The sequence below is a fragment of the Candoia aspera genome, chromosome 3 (genome assembly GCF_035149785.1).
Source record: "Candoia aspera isolate rCanAsp1 chromosome 3, rCanAsp1.hap2, whole genome shotgun sequence".
Lineage (NCBI taxonomy): Eukaryota > Metazoa > Chordata > Lepidosauria > Squamata > Boidae > Candoia > Candoia aspera.
In genome coordinates, this window is record NC_086155.1 from 101,369,081 (window position 1) to 101,385,884 (window position 16,804).

Sequence of the window (16,804 nt, forward strand, 5' to 3'; positions counted from 1 at the left end):
ATTAGCTTTATGATATTTCCAAGGAATGGAACTTTTCAAATGTAAACCCCAGGAAGGGCCTCACACTCTCACAGTGACCAGACGGTAAGATATTTAGTAGATATTTTGTGTATGCATATGCATATGCCTACACACACACACACACACACACACACACACACACATGTTGTTTATTTGTTTAGTCGCTTCCGACTCTTCGTGACTTCATGGACCAGCCCACGCCAGAGCTTCCTGTCGGTCGTCAACACCCCCAGCTCCCCCAGGGACGAGTCCGTCACCTCTAGAATATCATCCATCCATCTTGCCCTTGGTCGGGCATGGACCAGCCCACGCCAGAGCTTCCTGTCGGTCGTCAACACCCCCAGCTCCCCCAGGGACGAGTCCGTCACCTCTAGAATATCATCCATCCATCTTGCCCTTGGTCGGCCCCTCTTCCTTTTGCCTTCCCCTCTTCCTTTTGCCTTCCACTCATCAGCATCTTCTCCAGGGTGTCCTGTCTTCTCATTATGTGGCCAAAGTATTTCAGTTTTGCCTTTAATATTGTTCCCTCAAGTGATCAGTCTGGCTTTATTTCCTGGAGGATGGACTGGTTTGATCTTCTTGCAGTCCAAGGCACTCTCAGAATTTTCCTCCAACACCACAGTTCAAAAGCATCGATCTTCCTTCTCTCAGCCTTCCTTATGGTCCAGCTCTTGCAGCCATATGTTACTACAGGGAACACCATCGCTTTAACTATGCAGACCTTTGTTGTCAGTGTGATGTCTCTGCTCTTAACTATTTTATCGAGATTTGTCATTGCTCTTCTCCCAAGGATTAAGCGTCTTCTGATTTCCTGACTGCAGTCAGCATCTACAGTAATCTTCGCACCTAGAAATACAAAGTCTTTCACTGCTTCTACATTTTCTCCCTCTATTTGCCAGTTCTCAATCAAGCTGGTTGCCATAATCTTGGTTTTTTTGAGGTTTAGCTGCAAGCCAGCTTTTGCACTTTCTTCTTTCACCTTCATCATAAGGCTCCTCAGTTCCTCTTCGCTTTCAGCCATCAAAGTGGTATCATCTGCATATCTGAGATTGTTAATGTTTCTTCCAACGATTTTAACTCCAGCCTTGGATTCCTCAAGCCCAGCATGTCGCATGATGTGTTCTGCGTACAAGTTGAATAGGTAGGGTGAGAGTATACAGCCCTGCCATATTCCTTTCCCAATCTTAAACCAGTCCATTGTTCCGTGGTCTGTTCTTACTGTTGCTACTTGGTCGTTACACAGATTCTTCAGGAGGCAGACAAGATGACTTGGTATCCCCATACCACTAAGAACTTGCCACAATTTGTTATGGTCCACACAGTCAAAGGCTTTAGAATAGTCAATAAAACAGAAATAGATGTTTTTCTGAAACTCCTTGGCTTTTTCCATGATCCAGCGGATATTGGCAATTTGGTCCCTAGTTCCTCTGCCTTTTCTAAACCCACCTTGTACATCTGGCAATTCTCGCTCCATGAATTGCTGAAGTCTACCTTGCAGGATCTTGAGCATTACCTTACTGGCATGTGAAATGAGTGCCACTGTTCGATAGTTTGAACATTCTTTAGTGTTTCCCTTTTTTGGTATGGGGATATAAGTTGATTTTTTCCACTCTGATGGCCATTCTTGTGTTTTCCAAATTTGCTGGCATATAGCATGCATTACCTTGACAGCATCATCTTGCAAGATTTTGAACAGTTCAGCTGGGATGCTGTCGTCTCCTGCTGCCTTGTTATTAGCAATGCTTCTTAAGGCCCATTCAACCTCACTCTTCAGGATGTCTGACTCTAGCTCACTGACCACACTGTCAAAGCTATCCCCGATATTGTTATCCTTCCTATTCAGGTCTTCTGTATATTCTTGCCACCTTTTCTTGATCTCTTCTTCTTCTGTCAGGTCCTTGCCATCTTTGTTTTTGATCATACCCATTTTTGCCTGGAATTTACCTCCGATGTTTCTAATTTTCTGGAAGGGGTCTCTTGTCCTTCCTATTCTATTGTCTTCTTCCACTTCCGCACATTGCTTGTTTAAAAATAATTCCTTGTGTCTTCTAGCTAACCTCTGGAATTTTGCATTTAATTGGGCATATCTCCCCCTATCACTGTTGCCTTTTGCTTTCCTTCTTTCTTGGGCTACTTCTAGTGTCTCAGCAGACAGCCACTTTGCCTTCTTGGTTTTCTCTTTCTTTGGGATGTATTTTGTTGCCGCCTCCTGAACAATGTTGCGAACTTCTGTCCATAGTTCTTCCGGGACCCTATCTACTAAGTCCAGTCCCTTAAATCTATTCTTCACCTCCACTGCATATTCCTTAGGAATATTAGTGAGCTCATATCTAGCTGATCTGTGGGTCTTCCCTAATCTCTTGAGTCTGATCCTAAATTGTGCAATAAGAAGTTCGTGATCTGAACTACAGTCAGCTCCAGGTCTTGTTTTTACTGACTGTATAGATGTCCGCCACCTTTGGCTGCAAAGGATGTAGTCAATCTGATTTCGGTGTTGTCCATCTGGTGAAGTCCATGTATAAAGCCGTCTCTTAGGTTGTTGGAAGAGAGTGTTTGTTATGCAGGGTGAGTTGTCTTGGCAAAATTCTATCAGCCTATGTCCTGCTTCATTTTGTTCTCCCAGGCCATGCTTACCTGTAATTCCAGGTGTCATCTGACTGCCCACCTTAGCATTCCAGTCTCCTGTGATGAAAATAACATCTCTTTTAGGCGTGTTGTCCAGTGGGTGCTGCAGATCCTCATAGAACTGCTCTACTTCAGCTTCTTCAGCATCTGTGGTTGGGGCGTATATTTGGATCACTGTGATGTTAGATGGCTTGCCCTGAATTCGAATTGAGATCATTCTATCGTTTTTTGGATTGTATCCAAGCACTGCTTTAGCCACTTTACAATTAATTATGAAGGCTACTCCATTTCTTCTGTGGTCCTCTTGTCCACAGTAGTAGATCCGGTGGTCATTTGATGTGAAGGGGCCCATTCCAGTCCATTCCATTGCAGTCCACATACATACATACATAATAATTGTTATACAGATATACACGCTTTTACATGCTGATGCTCACTCATCACTTATAGTTGGACTTGATGCATTTTCTGTGATTCAGAAAATGGATCAAGGATTACTGCACTGGGATCATAACGTACAGGTTATCATGGTCACAATGCAATAATCCTTTATAGCCCCCTTGTTCATCTCTGGAAGCTTTCTGACGACCTATAGTTGGCCACTGATGGATATTGAATGCTCAGTGCGTTGGACCATCAGCCAAAACCAGCAGGGCTCTTCTTATGTTATTATGGGTAGAAGTGGGGAGGCAGTCTGGTCCTTTACCACAAGCAGTAAAATTCTGTCTGCGTCTTAGACCTTACCCTCTTGGTATTTTGCAATGCTTTGGGATACGGTAATGTTTGAGACGCTTCTTGGGAAATTGAACAATATGAGGGAAAGGATTCCATAGATGTATACCTTGTAGAACAATAATTGTTCTACCATTTGGGAAAGTTCTTGTTTGAGATACTAAAAACCATGGCAAGTGTATTCAGTTGCATCTGGGGCTGACAGTCTGGACCCTGTCTTTGGGAGTCCTGTCATGCTTCTCCAGATCTTTGCCCCCTTTAGCTGTTGGCTCTGCTTTCACTTCCCAGGCTGGGGATAGGGCAGAGAAGTTAAGCAAATCAACTGAAAAACTTGGCTGCAGTTCACCTTAAACAACTGTAATGTGCATGCCAGAGAGTCAAGACTAAATTTGGAAATGTGCTAGTGGGTGGGTGGGGAGAGCTCATTTCTCAAAACTTTTGAAATATATAGGGATTTGAAAGATGGTTTCTTTGGATTTTGCTTCTCAGACATTTGTGCATGAGATATTCTGGTTTAACAAACCCTTAATGGGCTATTAGGTCCTGCTGTATTTACACAGATCAAGGACAGTCAGTCCATGCATAGAAATGCACATATTCTCAAGACATGGAGAGTCCTCATAATGTTATTTCCTTAGGTGCTCCTCGCTTAGAAATCTGACAGATTACAGTAGTAGGAAATCAGATCTGAGAGATTAGTAGGAAATATTTCAACTGCAACACAGCAGGTCAATCATACGGTTGCCTCTGTCCATTGTAGAAATTCCATGTCCTTGGTCTGTGACAAGGAGATTCAGCTCCTATCTATCTATCTATCTATCTATCTATCTATCTATCTATCTATCTATCATCAAATTTCTCCGCCACCCATCACATACACAACGACTCTGGGAGGCTATATATATATTTACATGTACCCTGTTAGTCCTGGAGGGAATGATATTAAAGGTAAAACTGAAGTACTTTGGCCACATAATGAGAAGACAGGACACCCTGGAGAAGATGCTGATGCTAGGGAGAGTGGAAGGCAAAAGAAAGAGGGGCCGACTAAGGGCAAGGTGGATGGATGATATTCTAGAGGTGACAGACTTGTCCTTGGGGGAGCTGGGGGTGTTGACGACCGACAGGAAGCTCTGGCGTGGGCTGGTCCATGAAGTCACAAAGAGTCAGAAGCGACTGAACGAATAAACAACATCCTGTTAGTCATTATACTATACTAGCTGTTGCAATTTTCTGTTTGGCTATTTTTTGCTTTGGCATACAGGACTTTGTGATCATTTATCATCACAATCTTATGTCTGCTAGAGCTATACCTGTTGAGTTCAATAGGGGTTACTCCTAGATAAGTGGGATACAGGAGGACATTCTAAATAGAAGATTGCTTGAAGCCTCAGTGGGGCACTTCAGTGTGATCATAACCTCCATCCAAGAGTGGGTGGCATGGGAAGCTGAGTCTTAGGGAAGCAGTAGCTTTGCTGGGCTTCTGTGTGTGTGTTTGCTGGCCAGCACTTCCAAAGCAACAACTCAGAAGACTGAAGCAGTCCAGCTTCATTGGAGGTGTTGAAGTAGAACACTTAATTTCTTTGGGTTGAGGCACAGCCTTGAAGGGGATCATTCTGCTTCACCCAGGCCTATCTTATAGAGACAAGTTTTAAAAACATGGTTTGTAGGTGTGTAGTTTATTAAATGACATAAAAATGAAATACCTTTTGGAGAGGTGACCATCAAAGCTTATAGGTATATTTCTTCAGAATGGCATCATTCTGAATGGTTGTTGATGGATTTGGGGTTTGGGGAAATACTGAATCCCCTTGGGCCCCATAAGTAAATTATCACTGACAGATACAAATTTACAGAGATATTTGTGGTTTCATCATGTTAAGCTATAATATGGTATGTTGGTATTTTAAGATGCAGTATGTTCATGGGGGGAGGTGGGTCCAAAAAAGACAAGATGGTAGTTGTGACCGTGCAATCAAAGCCCTGCCCCTTGTTACATGTGTGTGAAGTCAACACACACACAAAAGGGGTAGGACTTCAATCATGCAGTTGCGATCACCATTTTGAGTTTTTTTATCTCCTCCTGTGGACCCCCTGATGAGATGGTTGTTATAGGTGATTTATAATTCACAGTATATAGTTTAGGTTATGTGAGAATCTGGCCATTGTGATCTATCCAACAAACCATGATTTAGCATAATGCATGAACCCAGCAGTCAGATTTATATGCTCGTCTTGTATTTCTGAGCCTTGACTTGCCTTTTTAGTTCTTTATGTTGTAAAGCTAGATGCTCGTTTGCAGCCTTCATAGGATCACACCCAAAGTACTAAGCTATAACCTGTATGTGCTACTAAGGCCAGCCAATGGATATTCTATTCTTGTGGGACCTCAGAATGAACTGTGAACTTAGATAATTTGGAATCTTTCCTCTTGTCCCCACTGCCCAACACTATGAGCCTAGAATACCCTAAAGCGATGGTCAGGGTGTAATAACTATCTATCTATCTATCCATCCATCCATCCATCCATCCTCTCTCTCTCTCTCTCTCTCTCTCTCTTGTCAGTGTTTCTCAACCTTGGCAACTTTAAGATGTGTGGACTTCAACTCCCAGAATTCCCCGGTCTTAAAGTTGCCAAGGTTCAGAAACACTGCTCTTGGTGATGGAATCACTGGGGCATTGTAGGATCTTTTGAAGATGAACTGAGAATGTGGTGGAGGTTGTGGGGATGATTGGTAGCTCTGAAGGCTTTCGTTTAGGAGAGGGCCTATTCAAAGGATAGCTATGGCTTTTGCTGGCCCCATTTTGCATATTCCCAATGGGTGGTCTTGTTGGAGCAATGGGGCCTTTGGCTGGCTTCCTGGCAAGCTGAACAGCTGGGACTATTAGAACTGGTGCTGGAAAGCAGAATGGCAAGAAGAGGCAGTGGCAGCAGAGCAGCTTGAGCTGACAATTGGCTGCTAGTCATCGCCATCAACTGTTCAGCAGCGTGCCCATTGTGGCAGCATCGGAGAAGGCCTGTCTTCTGGTGATGGTGGGGATGATGACTCTGTGTTTACTCTGTCTTTGCCATTGGTGTTCTGGAGGGCTGATAGATTTGTGACATCAAACCTTGGCAGGAATGGGAGCTAGAGAACCATCCTGCAGCTGAGATGAGATGCCTAGGAGGACAGTGGCCATCTTCCCTTTGTTGTGACCCGATGCCTGGAAGGGGAAAACAGCCATTTCATTTGCCTTAAACCACAAAGGAATTGGAGAGTGTCAGAGCAGCCATAGCAGGCACTGAATTTAATATCTTATGGGTTCTTTAAGGTTTTTAGACCTGGCCTCTGGGAGATTCAGGTGGAGATTGAATAGATTTTGGGGTGGAAGGTCTTAGTCCTCACTGGATTTGGTGTGGGTGGTCTCTTAGCAGCTGGGATTTTGGCTACCTATTCCCCTCTTGGTGGAAAGCAAAAGAGGAGTAGGGTTTTGCCTTAACTTTGGGGTTGTTGGCTGGTTTGTTTTGCAGAGGGTGGGGTGGTTTATGCTAAAGATGCTGACTTCAAGCCAGAAGTGTTCCGGTGGTGATCAAACTACCTGGGAGAGACTTCCAATAGACTTCGGTGTGCAATTCAAGGTGCTGGTTATACCAACATAGTATGTACGTGATGGATGGATGATAGAGATAGATAGATAGATAAATAGATAGATAGATGATAGATATAGACAGATAGATGATATACAGTACATATGGCCAACATATTACAGGACCAAATTATTTGTGGAATTGCCTTCTCCCAACGGTATCTGCTGTCCCACACATTCTCATAGGGTGGTCATGCTCTGGGTCCCCTCCTTGGAAAAATCTCATCTTATGAGACCTAGGAGGTAGGTAGGTAGGTAGGTATTTATTTGCTTATCAAAGTTATATAGCCACGCATGTCACCAAAAGCAACTCTGGGTAGCATACAACAATCAAAGTATGGTGTTTCTGCCCCATGGAATGATCCTTCTCCCCCCACACCTGACCAAAAAAAGGATAATTGGCCCTGAACTTGCAAGCCTTTAGAAAGACAGTGAAAATTCGGCTCTTTCCTTTAGGTCATGATGACTAGAGTTCCTGTATAGAGGAGGAGGATAAATTTGAGTCCCTGATTGTTGGTTGTTATATTTGTTTGTAGCTGGTGTTATTTTGTTCAGGGGCATTTTTGCTTATCAATATACTGCATGCTACTCAGTGTTGCATTGTTTGAGTGGGGCAACTATAAATGCTTGAAATAAATGAATAACCATTCTGTGAGGGAGGCTGGACTGAGAGAGAATGTGACTGGCCCCAAGTTCCCCAAAGGGTTTCTGTGGCTAAGGGTGGATTTGAACTGGGTTTCCCCAGTTTTAGTCCCAAATCTTAACCACTATAGCACACAGGCTCTCAATAGCTACAGTATTCTCCTTTTAGAAACAGGAGGGGAATAGATTTGCAACTCTGGGTCACCTGGAATCAGATATGTAAAAGTGTTATGCTTGAGGACGTTATCTACCTCTGGAGCTCATCAAATAGGCTGGAACAAGAACAAGGAGATTTCTGTAGGTGACAAGATATCCTGTCTCATTATGTGTTTTAAGGCCAGGACCAGGATTAGGTCAGATAAAACAAAAGCCTATTTGGTCAGGGAGCATTAACATTCATAATAGAAGCTTCCATTTCTCTCAGTTCAGATACATGCAGTTCTATAGCCCTTTTGCAGAAAATGTTTTCTAAAATAAATTTGGGAGTCATGTACTTGTAAAGCTTAAGCAAAATGGAGTCCAAATGTAATATATTTAACATGCCTTTTCAGGAAAGACCGAAGCAGTGATCAAAAACTTCAGCCCACACTATAAGCGCCAATATGCTGTGTCCTTTTGCAAACACATCCAGAATGAGCTGGAACAAAATAGAGATCTGCAGTCCCAATTCTTAAAAACAAAGGTAACAAGAAGTATTTATTATTATCTTTTTATGTTTCCACCCCATGTTTTAAACCCCAGTTTTAGGCTGTTGGTGTCAGCCTTGCTAGGTAGACCAGACAGGAAACAACCAGATGAGCTAATTCTATTTTATTGTAAGGTTACATTAACAGAATCTTGCAAGTCTGAAAGTACATTTCTCCCCCCGCCCCAGTCCCCTTTACAGTCCAAGAAACTAGGGAGGGTCTCTTCTGAGCTGCTTGCCCTGCCCACATTCCTGCTGTGGGCTAAGCTGTCTTTTATCTGACCATTCCTTTGGCTGTATATCTTTGCCCTGTCTCCCAAGATCATTCCCACATGCCATTATAGTTGGGGTCATATTTCAGTTGTGCATGTTCCAGTTATCTCCCTGTCTTCAGATGCACCAGTTCCTTCCTGATTCAGACTGTTTTTATTGGTTGTTATATCACAATCTGGCAAACTGTGTTTGAAGGTTTCGGTCAGCTGTGAGGGTTATTGGCTGATCATGTCCTCAGCTGTGGTCTGATTCACACATCAAGCTATGCCAGCATGTGATTTTGTTTGGTTTTACCTTTGTGCATTATGCAAATGAAACTATTTTAGTGTGTAAATCATGATTTATGCCTTAGCCTAGATGCCAGTTTAGTCAGTTACAGTTTATTTAGTCAACCAATATTGAGGAAACCATGATTTAATGTAATGTATGAATACAGATATCCTCTTTCAGTTGCAGCTTTCTCACAAGAGCCTAAAATACTAAATTTGATCTACTTCACACACAAACACACGCACATGTTATGCTTCCCAAGAACCTTGTTGAAACACAAATGGTGAAAATACCTATATTCCTATGCAAAAAGTATGCATGTGCTTCAGAATGGAGAAAACTAAAACATTTAGAAACAGGCTTCATTGTGAAACAGTCTAGTTTTCCCCCTTTTAAATTTTGCTGGTCATTGACCAAATAAATATTATTGATTGATTGTCCAAGTGTCCATTGGAGTAGGGTGCTAATAAATTTAACCAGCTGGCTAAATAGATAAATACCGTAAGTAGGTTTTCTTTCCAACCCTGATTCCTTTCAAGTGAATGCTTAAAGCAGAAAACTCAGGTCTCAGTTTAAAGCTGAATTTGAGGGCACAGGCCTCAGATACGGGTCTGATCTTGTCGTAGTAGCACAACAAGACTCATATATCCATGTCAGTGCCTTGAAGTTCTATACCAATTTTTCCAAGATGCTAGACCCTTTCTCCCTCTTTACAAAAGAAAGGAGCAGAATGCTTTCAAGAAGTTCGTTCTATTTTTCTGTATCATTTTTCTATAGCCACCTGGATTATCCAGCATGGTCCTTTATGAAGGAGAAGTGTCACATTTTGCTGAAGACTTGAAGAAATGGAAAGACAGATACGTAGTAATTAAAAATAATTATGCTGTGGAAAGCTTTGAAAGCAAAGAGGTAAAATGTCGATTTATTAAGTGCTGAGGCAGGCATGATGTTTAGCACTGGTGATCTGTTGGGTTCAATTATGAAATGCAAAACTAGTGAATGACTATACTTTCTGGGCCAGTGGGCACATTTGGAATCTTTAGAGCATGTTATGAGCACTTGTATAAAATGGAGTACTAGTTGACCCATTCACAAAATGGGAATTGAGCTGCTTTGCCCACTCATTCCTGAAGTCCACCCTGGAGATTCTCTGTCAACCCAAATTTATGTTTGTTTTTTCTCTGGGAAGTTGGGCATACTTCCCCCAAAAGCTCTGGGCACCCATGATTTCTATTCAAGAGCATTCATAGACATCCTTAAAAATAAGGAGCATAAAAAAGGAGGCAGTTTGTAATTTGTTATTTTCCAATAAAAAGTTTAAGAAAATTTTGGAACTTTTTTTTCTTTTTAAATCAGATTGGGGAGCGGTTCTGGCAAATGCTAACCATTTCAAATATATCTGGCATGCTAAAGTGGTTGTCTTTTTATCCACACCTAAAATTACTCTGTTTCGGTGCTTCAAGGACATATATGTGAATATTGCCATTCTCCAAATACTCCTTTTGGCATGTCGGATTTCCTTTGTGCCTTTGAGAAATCAACACATCCAAAAGACATCAGTCTTTTCCACCATCTATCCCGTTTGTCTGCATTCATTTCTGCTATGTAGCTTGATGTATTCTCAGTATGTGATTAGAGACAGATGTTTACAATGTCAAAATCTCAAATTATACCTGAAAGTAAGCTTTTTACAATCTTTTGTTGGAAGTCAGGAAGTCATCATCAGTTATTAGCAGACCTTTGTGCCCATCCTGAGATGCCTAGGTATTTAAAGCCTTGATGGTGTCAGTTTGATTATTGTTGAATTTCTAATTATATGCATAATTAATGTGGCACTTGATGAATATAACCACCTTCATTTTGGAATGGTTATTTTCCAGCTTTTCATCTTGGAAATATGATACTAATGCACATGGCCTTCACCTCAAGACTATTTATTTATTTACTGAATTTATATGCCCCCCCCCCATCTAAAGTACATGAATCTGGGCAGCTAACAATAGTTAAAAACAGAATAAAAACAATATAACAAAATTATAAATAGCATAAATAGCAGCTGGGGAAAAACAACCAACAGCAGCAGTGAATAATCATTCACAACAGTTAATACAACCAAGAGACGGGCTCACTCACACCATCAGGACCCCAGGCTCAGTGATAAAACCAAGTCTTCAAGTTTTTACAAAAGGCCAGCAGGGTCAGGGTGAATCTGATCTCCATGGGAATGATGTTCCAGAGGGCAGGGGCCACAACAGAAAAGACTCCCTTTCTGGATCTCATCAGATGACACTCCCTAAAAGACAGGACCAGGAACATTCCTCTCCTGTTGGATCTAACAGAACAGGTAGATACAGCTGGGGAGAAACAGTCCCATAAATAATCCAGTCCCAAGCCATGAAGGCCAGCATCTTGAATTGAACCTGGAAGCATACTGGCAACCAATGCAGCTCACACAGCAGAGATGTCACATGTGCCAAACAATAGGCACCCATAACTGTCTGCACCACTGCATTTTGCACCAGCTGAAGCTTCTGAATACTGTTCAAGGGTAGCCCCATGTAGAGCATATTGCAGAAATCCAGTTGGGACACTGATCTGGGACACCAATAACATGCAGCATCATCAGCAGATGAAGATTGGTTTGTGGGCCAAGGAACGTTGGTGGGGGAATGATAGAAATTTCATTTAGTGAGACCTGAACAATATAATTAATTATTCAATTTCCCTAGAGAAAATCAGCCTTATTTATTGATGGTCTCCTCTTCCAGCTGATAATAATGCTATACAAGAATACCTTTATGCATCTGAAATGCTTGCACAATGACAACCTGATGAACCCTAATCCCACTTTTCAAAGCATCAAGCAGGGTTGCATTCTGGCCCCATCACTGTCTAGCTTTTAAACTAATGATATTGATCAGGAGATGGTGTTAGAATATAACATCTTGAGATGCCCTTAATCATCATTTACTTTTAAGGAAAAAATCTATACCATACCAAAAAAAAAAGCTGATTTCTATTACCTGATTCCATATCTAACATATAATGATTATGTTATACATACTATTTGTGTAATCTATTTTATTTTATATATATTATATTCATTTGTACAGTAATATTAATGTTTTGTAAATGATCCTGGAATCCTATTGAAAGACAAAATGCAAGTTAAAAAAAACCCAGATAAATGGAACTAAATCAGGATGGGGCAAAGGAGCTATGTGGTTACTTAGAACATTTATTTATCTCCTATTCTGGATTCTGAAATTTAAGTGTAGCCCATATTCCCGCTTATAGGAGCTATTTCATAAGTTTAAGGTGTTTTTTTGTTTTTTTGTTTTTAAAAAAAGCTTTACTACTTTTTCTTAACCCTAGGCATTCCAGAAAGGAGTAAGTTCAAAAAGTTGCATTCACCCTGTTGGAGGCAAAGTGCTAACTACAGAGGAAGAATATAACTCACTATCTGATAAATATTTTCCAGAACCTAATGGTAAGGTATGGCCCATAAGTTAAGATATTAACTTAGAGATAGAGTTTGCTTTGGGGTAAAATATGTATCTAAAAATCACATGAAAATTATTGTACTTTGCATATAATTCATGTTCTCTTACAAGTGTTGCATTGTCTTTATAAACATTTACATGCATGATTTAAAGGCATGCATTTAATAAGCTTGCCTATCTTATGCTATAAAGTGCTATCTCATGATTCTCCTGAAATATGCATAATGCCAGAGCAACAATGGAGGCTCAAGAGAAGCAAAGCAAGTGAAAGACGGAGACATAATCAAAGTCAAGCAAAGACTAAAATTAAAGAAAACAGGTGAAGAGGCAGCATCCTGATGCCAGAGACAAATTGCTCAGATTGGGGACTTTGTTTATATATCAAATTTATATAGCTGCCCATCTAATGCACATGACTTATACATTCTGAATCTGGGGAATTGTGAGTCTGGACTAGGGAATCTGCTGACTGAATGCTCAGATAGGCTGATGCTACGACCTAGGTGGTGCCTAGAGCACGGCCTCTTAGGGTTGCAGTGGAAACTAAGCACTGGTTGCACAAATGCTAAGGCAAGATTACCTGCCTACTGGAACCCTTGTATATAATTATATGTAAACCTGATGGCATGTTTAAAAACATAAATGTGTATATCTTTTAAAGGTTCCAGTGAAAAGGAGAATACCCAGGCCTTTGTTGTGCCTCCAAAGGAATTTCTGGTCTATCTGTGGCAGCCTTTCCTTAGACACAGTTATTACTGTTTTCTGGATTCAGAGGCTCAGAAGCGATTCAGCACCATGTTGAATGATTGCATCAGGCACTTAAACCATGGTGAGTATAGCAGACTTAATCTGATAACTTTGCTATTGTTCTGCATTTCAGGAAAAGACCAGTTCAATGTGATTCTTTAGCAAAATTAAATCTAGCTCTCTTGCATTACTCTGGTAAGTAATGACATGATTAGACTGGAGCCAACAGTTTATACATTAGAGAGATATGTCTTCATGTTATATATGTCATTATCTCTTTAAGCATCAGCTAGTGGGTGGTGGGTGGAGAAACCAACTATGTAGCAAAATCATCCTATATATAGTGGGGAGAATTGGGCTGGTAATTCAGTCAGGCATGGGGAAGGCAGAAACTGGGTTGGCAATCCTATTATATATTTCCTTACCCTGTCATTCTGTCTAGCCATACAGGAAAGAGGGTAGTAGAGGAGCTGCCAAGAGTGTAGTTTGAAGCTCCAAAGGTCTACTCTGACAAACTGAATTCAGCTAATTTTGTTACCATTACAGAAAGCTCTTTTTCCTTTCTTATTTATTGGTTGTTCAGAGCATAAAACTTGCCTGAAAGAGATGATACTAGAGAAGAATGTAAGGGATAGCACTTGCATTGTGACATCACAGTGCACGTTTTGTCATTCTGATGAGATCTCTGGATTCTGTGGCTACTTCTGAACATAAATGTTGAAATGTAGAATATTCTTATTCAGAGAGCCAGATATGCTTTTAATTTCCTATTAAACTACATACATACATCACAAAAGAGCAGAAAGGAAAGAAAAAATTCAACTATTGTTCTTTAACAATATTCATATGCATTTGAAACCTGCATAACAATTATATGTTAAGTCTCCCCAGAAAAAGCCTGCTGTTTCAGAGAATACATGACCCATGCAGAGAATGGGTCTCATGCAGAGAAATTAGCCATCTCTCTCCAAAAATGCCTGACCTGGCTTGTTCTCTGGCCATTCTGCTCTGAAGAAAGTTTTTTCAATCTTCTGCAGGATGATTTGCAGAATAATCTTCAGTGTGGGTTAAGCCATTTGACTAAATGTCTCCCCTTTTGCCTGTGTAGGCAAAGGGGGAGCAAGTTGAAATCGCTAAACCCACACCCCTCTAGGCAAAAGGAATATGTGTGTTTAGCCATTTCAATTCGCTTCTCTTTAGCTTGCAGAAGCCTGTTAGTTTGTAGGCAAACGGGGAATAAGTGGTGGCAAATGGCTAAACACGCTTCTTTCCAGGACTTTTTAAAAACCAGCTGGGACACCCAGACTGGAGCATAAAACTGGGATGATCTCAGTCAAAGTGTGATATCAATGTATGACAGAAAGGGTAAAGCACACATGTTTCAGTGTTGAGATGGTTTCACATTCAGTACATGATTTCATTTGTATTTTGAAATGTCAAATGTTGACTGATTTTCAAAACTTTACAATTGTGGAAGGAACCAGTCATGTAAGGAGTAACCCTTGCTTCATGGTCAGTGTAAGGATCTAAAACCTGCTTTAGAGACCCTGAGGCCTGAAATTCAGAAGGGGTTACCGGAGTATTTTCCTTTATCACTTTTACTTTCCTTCTTCATGAACAAGACCCGTTCCTTCCTCCCAAGTTATAGCTTTGTAAGCAGAACTGTGGATATACAGTGTATTTGGCACCGAAACTTTAAGATAGATTAACTCAAAGCCTACATATGGTGCTGCAAATCCCGTGGGAGGAACACATGATCTGGTATTTTGCAGACCCTTGAATCTGTAAGCTTTAGGGAACATGCTTGCTAAAGCAGCCAGCTGAAGTCAATTTCCTGTAAAGCATTCTTAAAGGGAAAGTTTTCCTTTTCATGGTTTATAATTCCATTATTCTTTTCTCAAAACTGTGGTAATAAAGTCATCTGTGTGAAGCCTAATACCTTTTGTTTTGTACTGGGCAAGTAATAGAAGAGGTCAGTTTTTCCTGGCACATTGTGAATCTTCTATGACTCCAAATCTTCAGTAATGCTTTAGTTTTCTCAAAAGGCAGAACTGTTTCCAGACGTGCAATCCTCTTGGCAGTTTCTGTTTTTAACTGAATTTCAAACCACCACTTTGGAGGAGAGTGGTGTGCTAGCAAAATGAACAAAGAAGTGTTTTCCGTTTTTAACATTTTTTTTCTGGGATAGGTGTTTTGTTTTGCTTTTTATGGTATACTTGTTGCACAAACTGACATTTCAGCATGCCTAATCATGTGTTTTTTTTAGAGGAAGGAAGTACGTTGCAATACGTATTGACTGAACGTTAGTATAGAATTTAGCAACAAGATGGCAGTGTCTTGACTGATTTCCTCATCTTGTATCTTGTCTGTTCCATGGCCTCAGGGTGGCTATGTAATGGTATGTGGGAATGACCTTGGGAGACAGGGCAAAGAGACGCAGCCAGGGGAATGGTCAGATAAAAGGCAGCTGAGCCCGCAGCAGGAATACGGACAAGGCAAGAGACTCAGAAGATACCATCCCTAGTATTTGGGCTGTAAAGGAGATGGGCAGGGGGGGAGAAATGTACTTTCAGACTTGCAAGACTCTGTTAATGTAGCTTTACAGTAAAGTAGAATTAGCTCATCTGGTCATGTTTCCTGTCTGATCTACCTAGTAAGGCTGACATGCTACCCCAATAAAATAATTTGCACTATTAAAATCCTAAAACACACTTACAATCTAAACAGTCATTGTCAGCAAGTATAGCCAAACTACAATTAACACCCCCCAGCCGCCTGTGGTAGCATCATTATGTTTGGTGTTCCTTTGAGAGATCTTGTGGTGTCTTACGTCAATCTGATAATTCTAAGCAAGTTAAAATTGATACGATTTGATAAGAACAAGATTGGAATTTGTTAAAGCTGTGGGAGGATTAGGCTGAAGGACAGCTCAGCTTTTGCTTCAAACATTCCCATCATGGCTCAGTCATGATTCATATAAATGTTGTAATGTTTCTGCAAAGTGAAAGGTGAAAATGTCCTTCACAGTAGGGCAAGGTTAGATTCCCTCCCAGACCTGCTTCTTATTAATGTATTGGCTGAAGTGTTTGAAATTGTACCCAGAATTCAGTATGCCAAGGATCTGTGATACTCTTTTCCCAGAAAAATGGGAGGTGCATATAACATCGCATGGATTGGTCATATGGAGTCAATGGACTTGAACTGGTCATTACGTGGAGATGAAGGTTTAATATATCATCTATACTTGGCATGTAGAGTTATTGTTCCTAAATAGGTTAAGGTTGTACCTCAGCAACCATGTGATCTGGCTAAGATCTCCAAAGTCAGATCCCCAAATAAGGTCTCAATTTTTGGTTAATTCTGTCCACTTGCATGAATGGAGGAGCAAAGTGGGAACAAACAGATTATGTGCAGTAGCATGGTCCTGGGTCACAATAAATCAGACTGGGCTATGAATCCTTGTCTTATGTGCAAGGGTGGCTAATGTTGATAGAAACCTCCAGTATCCATGGCTATCATTCTTTGTGCTTACTTCTCATTTTCAAAAAAGTATTAGAAGTTCATTTATAAGCAGATCTCCGTTGCATATGCAGAAGAAGCAGATTTTGTATGTGTTCTGTAAGTAGGCATTACTTTAGCATGGAATTTCTGTTTACCTGATGAATTCAGCTGACGTCTT

At 40.9% G+C, this 16,804-nt stretch overlaps 1 protein-coding gene across 1 annotated transcript in view; it reads left to right on the forward strand.

The window, feature by feature from the left end:
- NIBAN1 (niban apoptosis regulator 1) overlaps positions 1–16,804 on the forward strand; it is a 58,845-nt gene that overhangs the window by 19,294 nt on the left and 22,747 nt on the right. The window contains exons 2-5 of the mRNA XM_063298420.1: positions 8,199–8,329; positions 9,653–9,784; positions 12,251–12,365; positions 13,040–13,207. Coding sequence (XP_063154490.1) covers positions 8,199–8,329; positions 9,653–9,784; positions 12,251–12,365; positions 13,040–13,207 — 546 coding nt within the window. The remainder of the gene's footprint in view (positions 1–8,198; positions 8,330–9,652; positions 9,785–12,250; positions 12,366–13,039; positions 13,208–16,804) is intronic.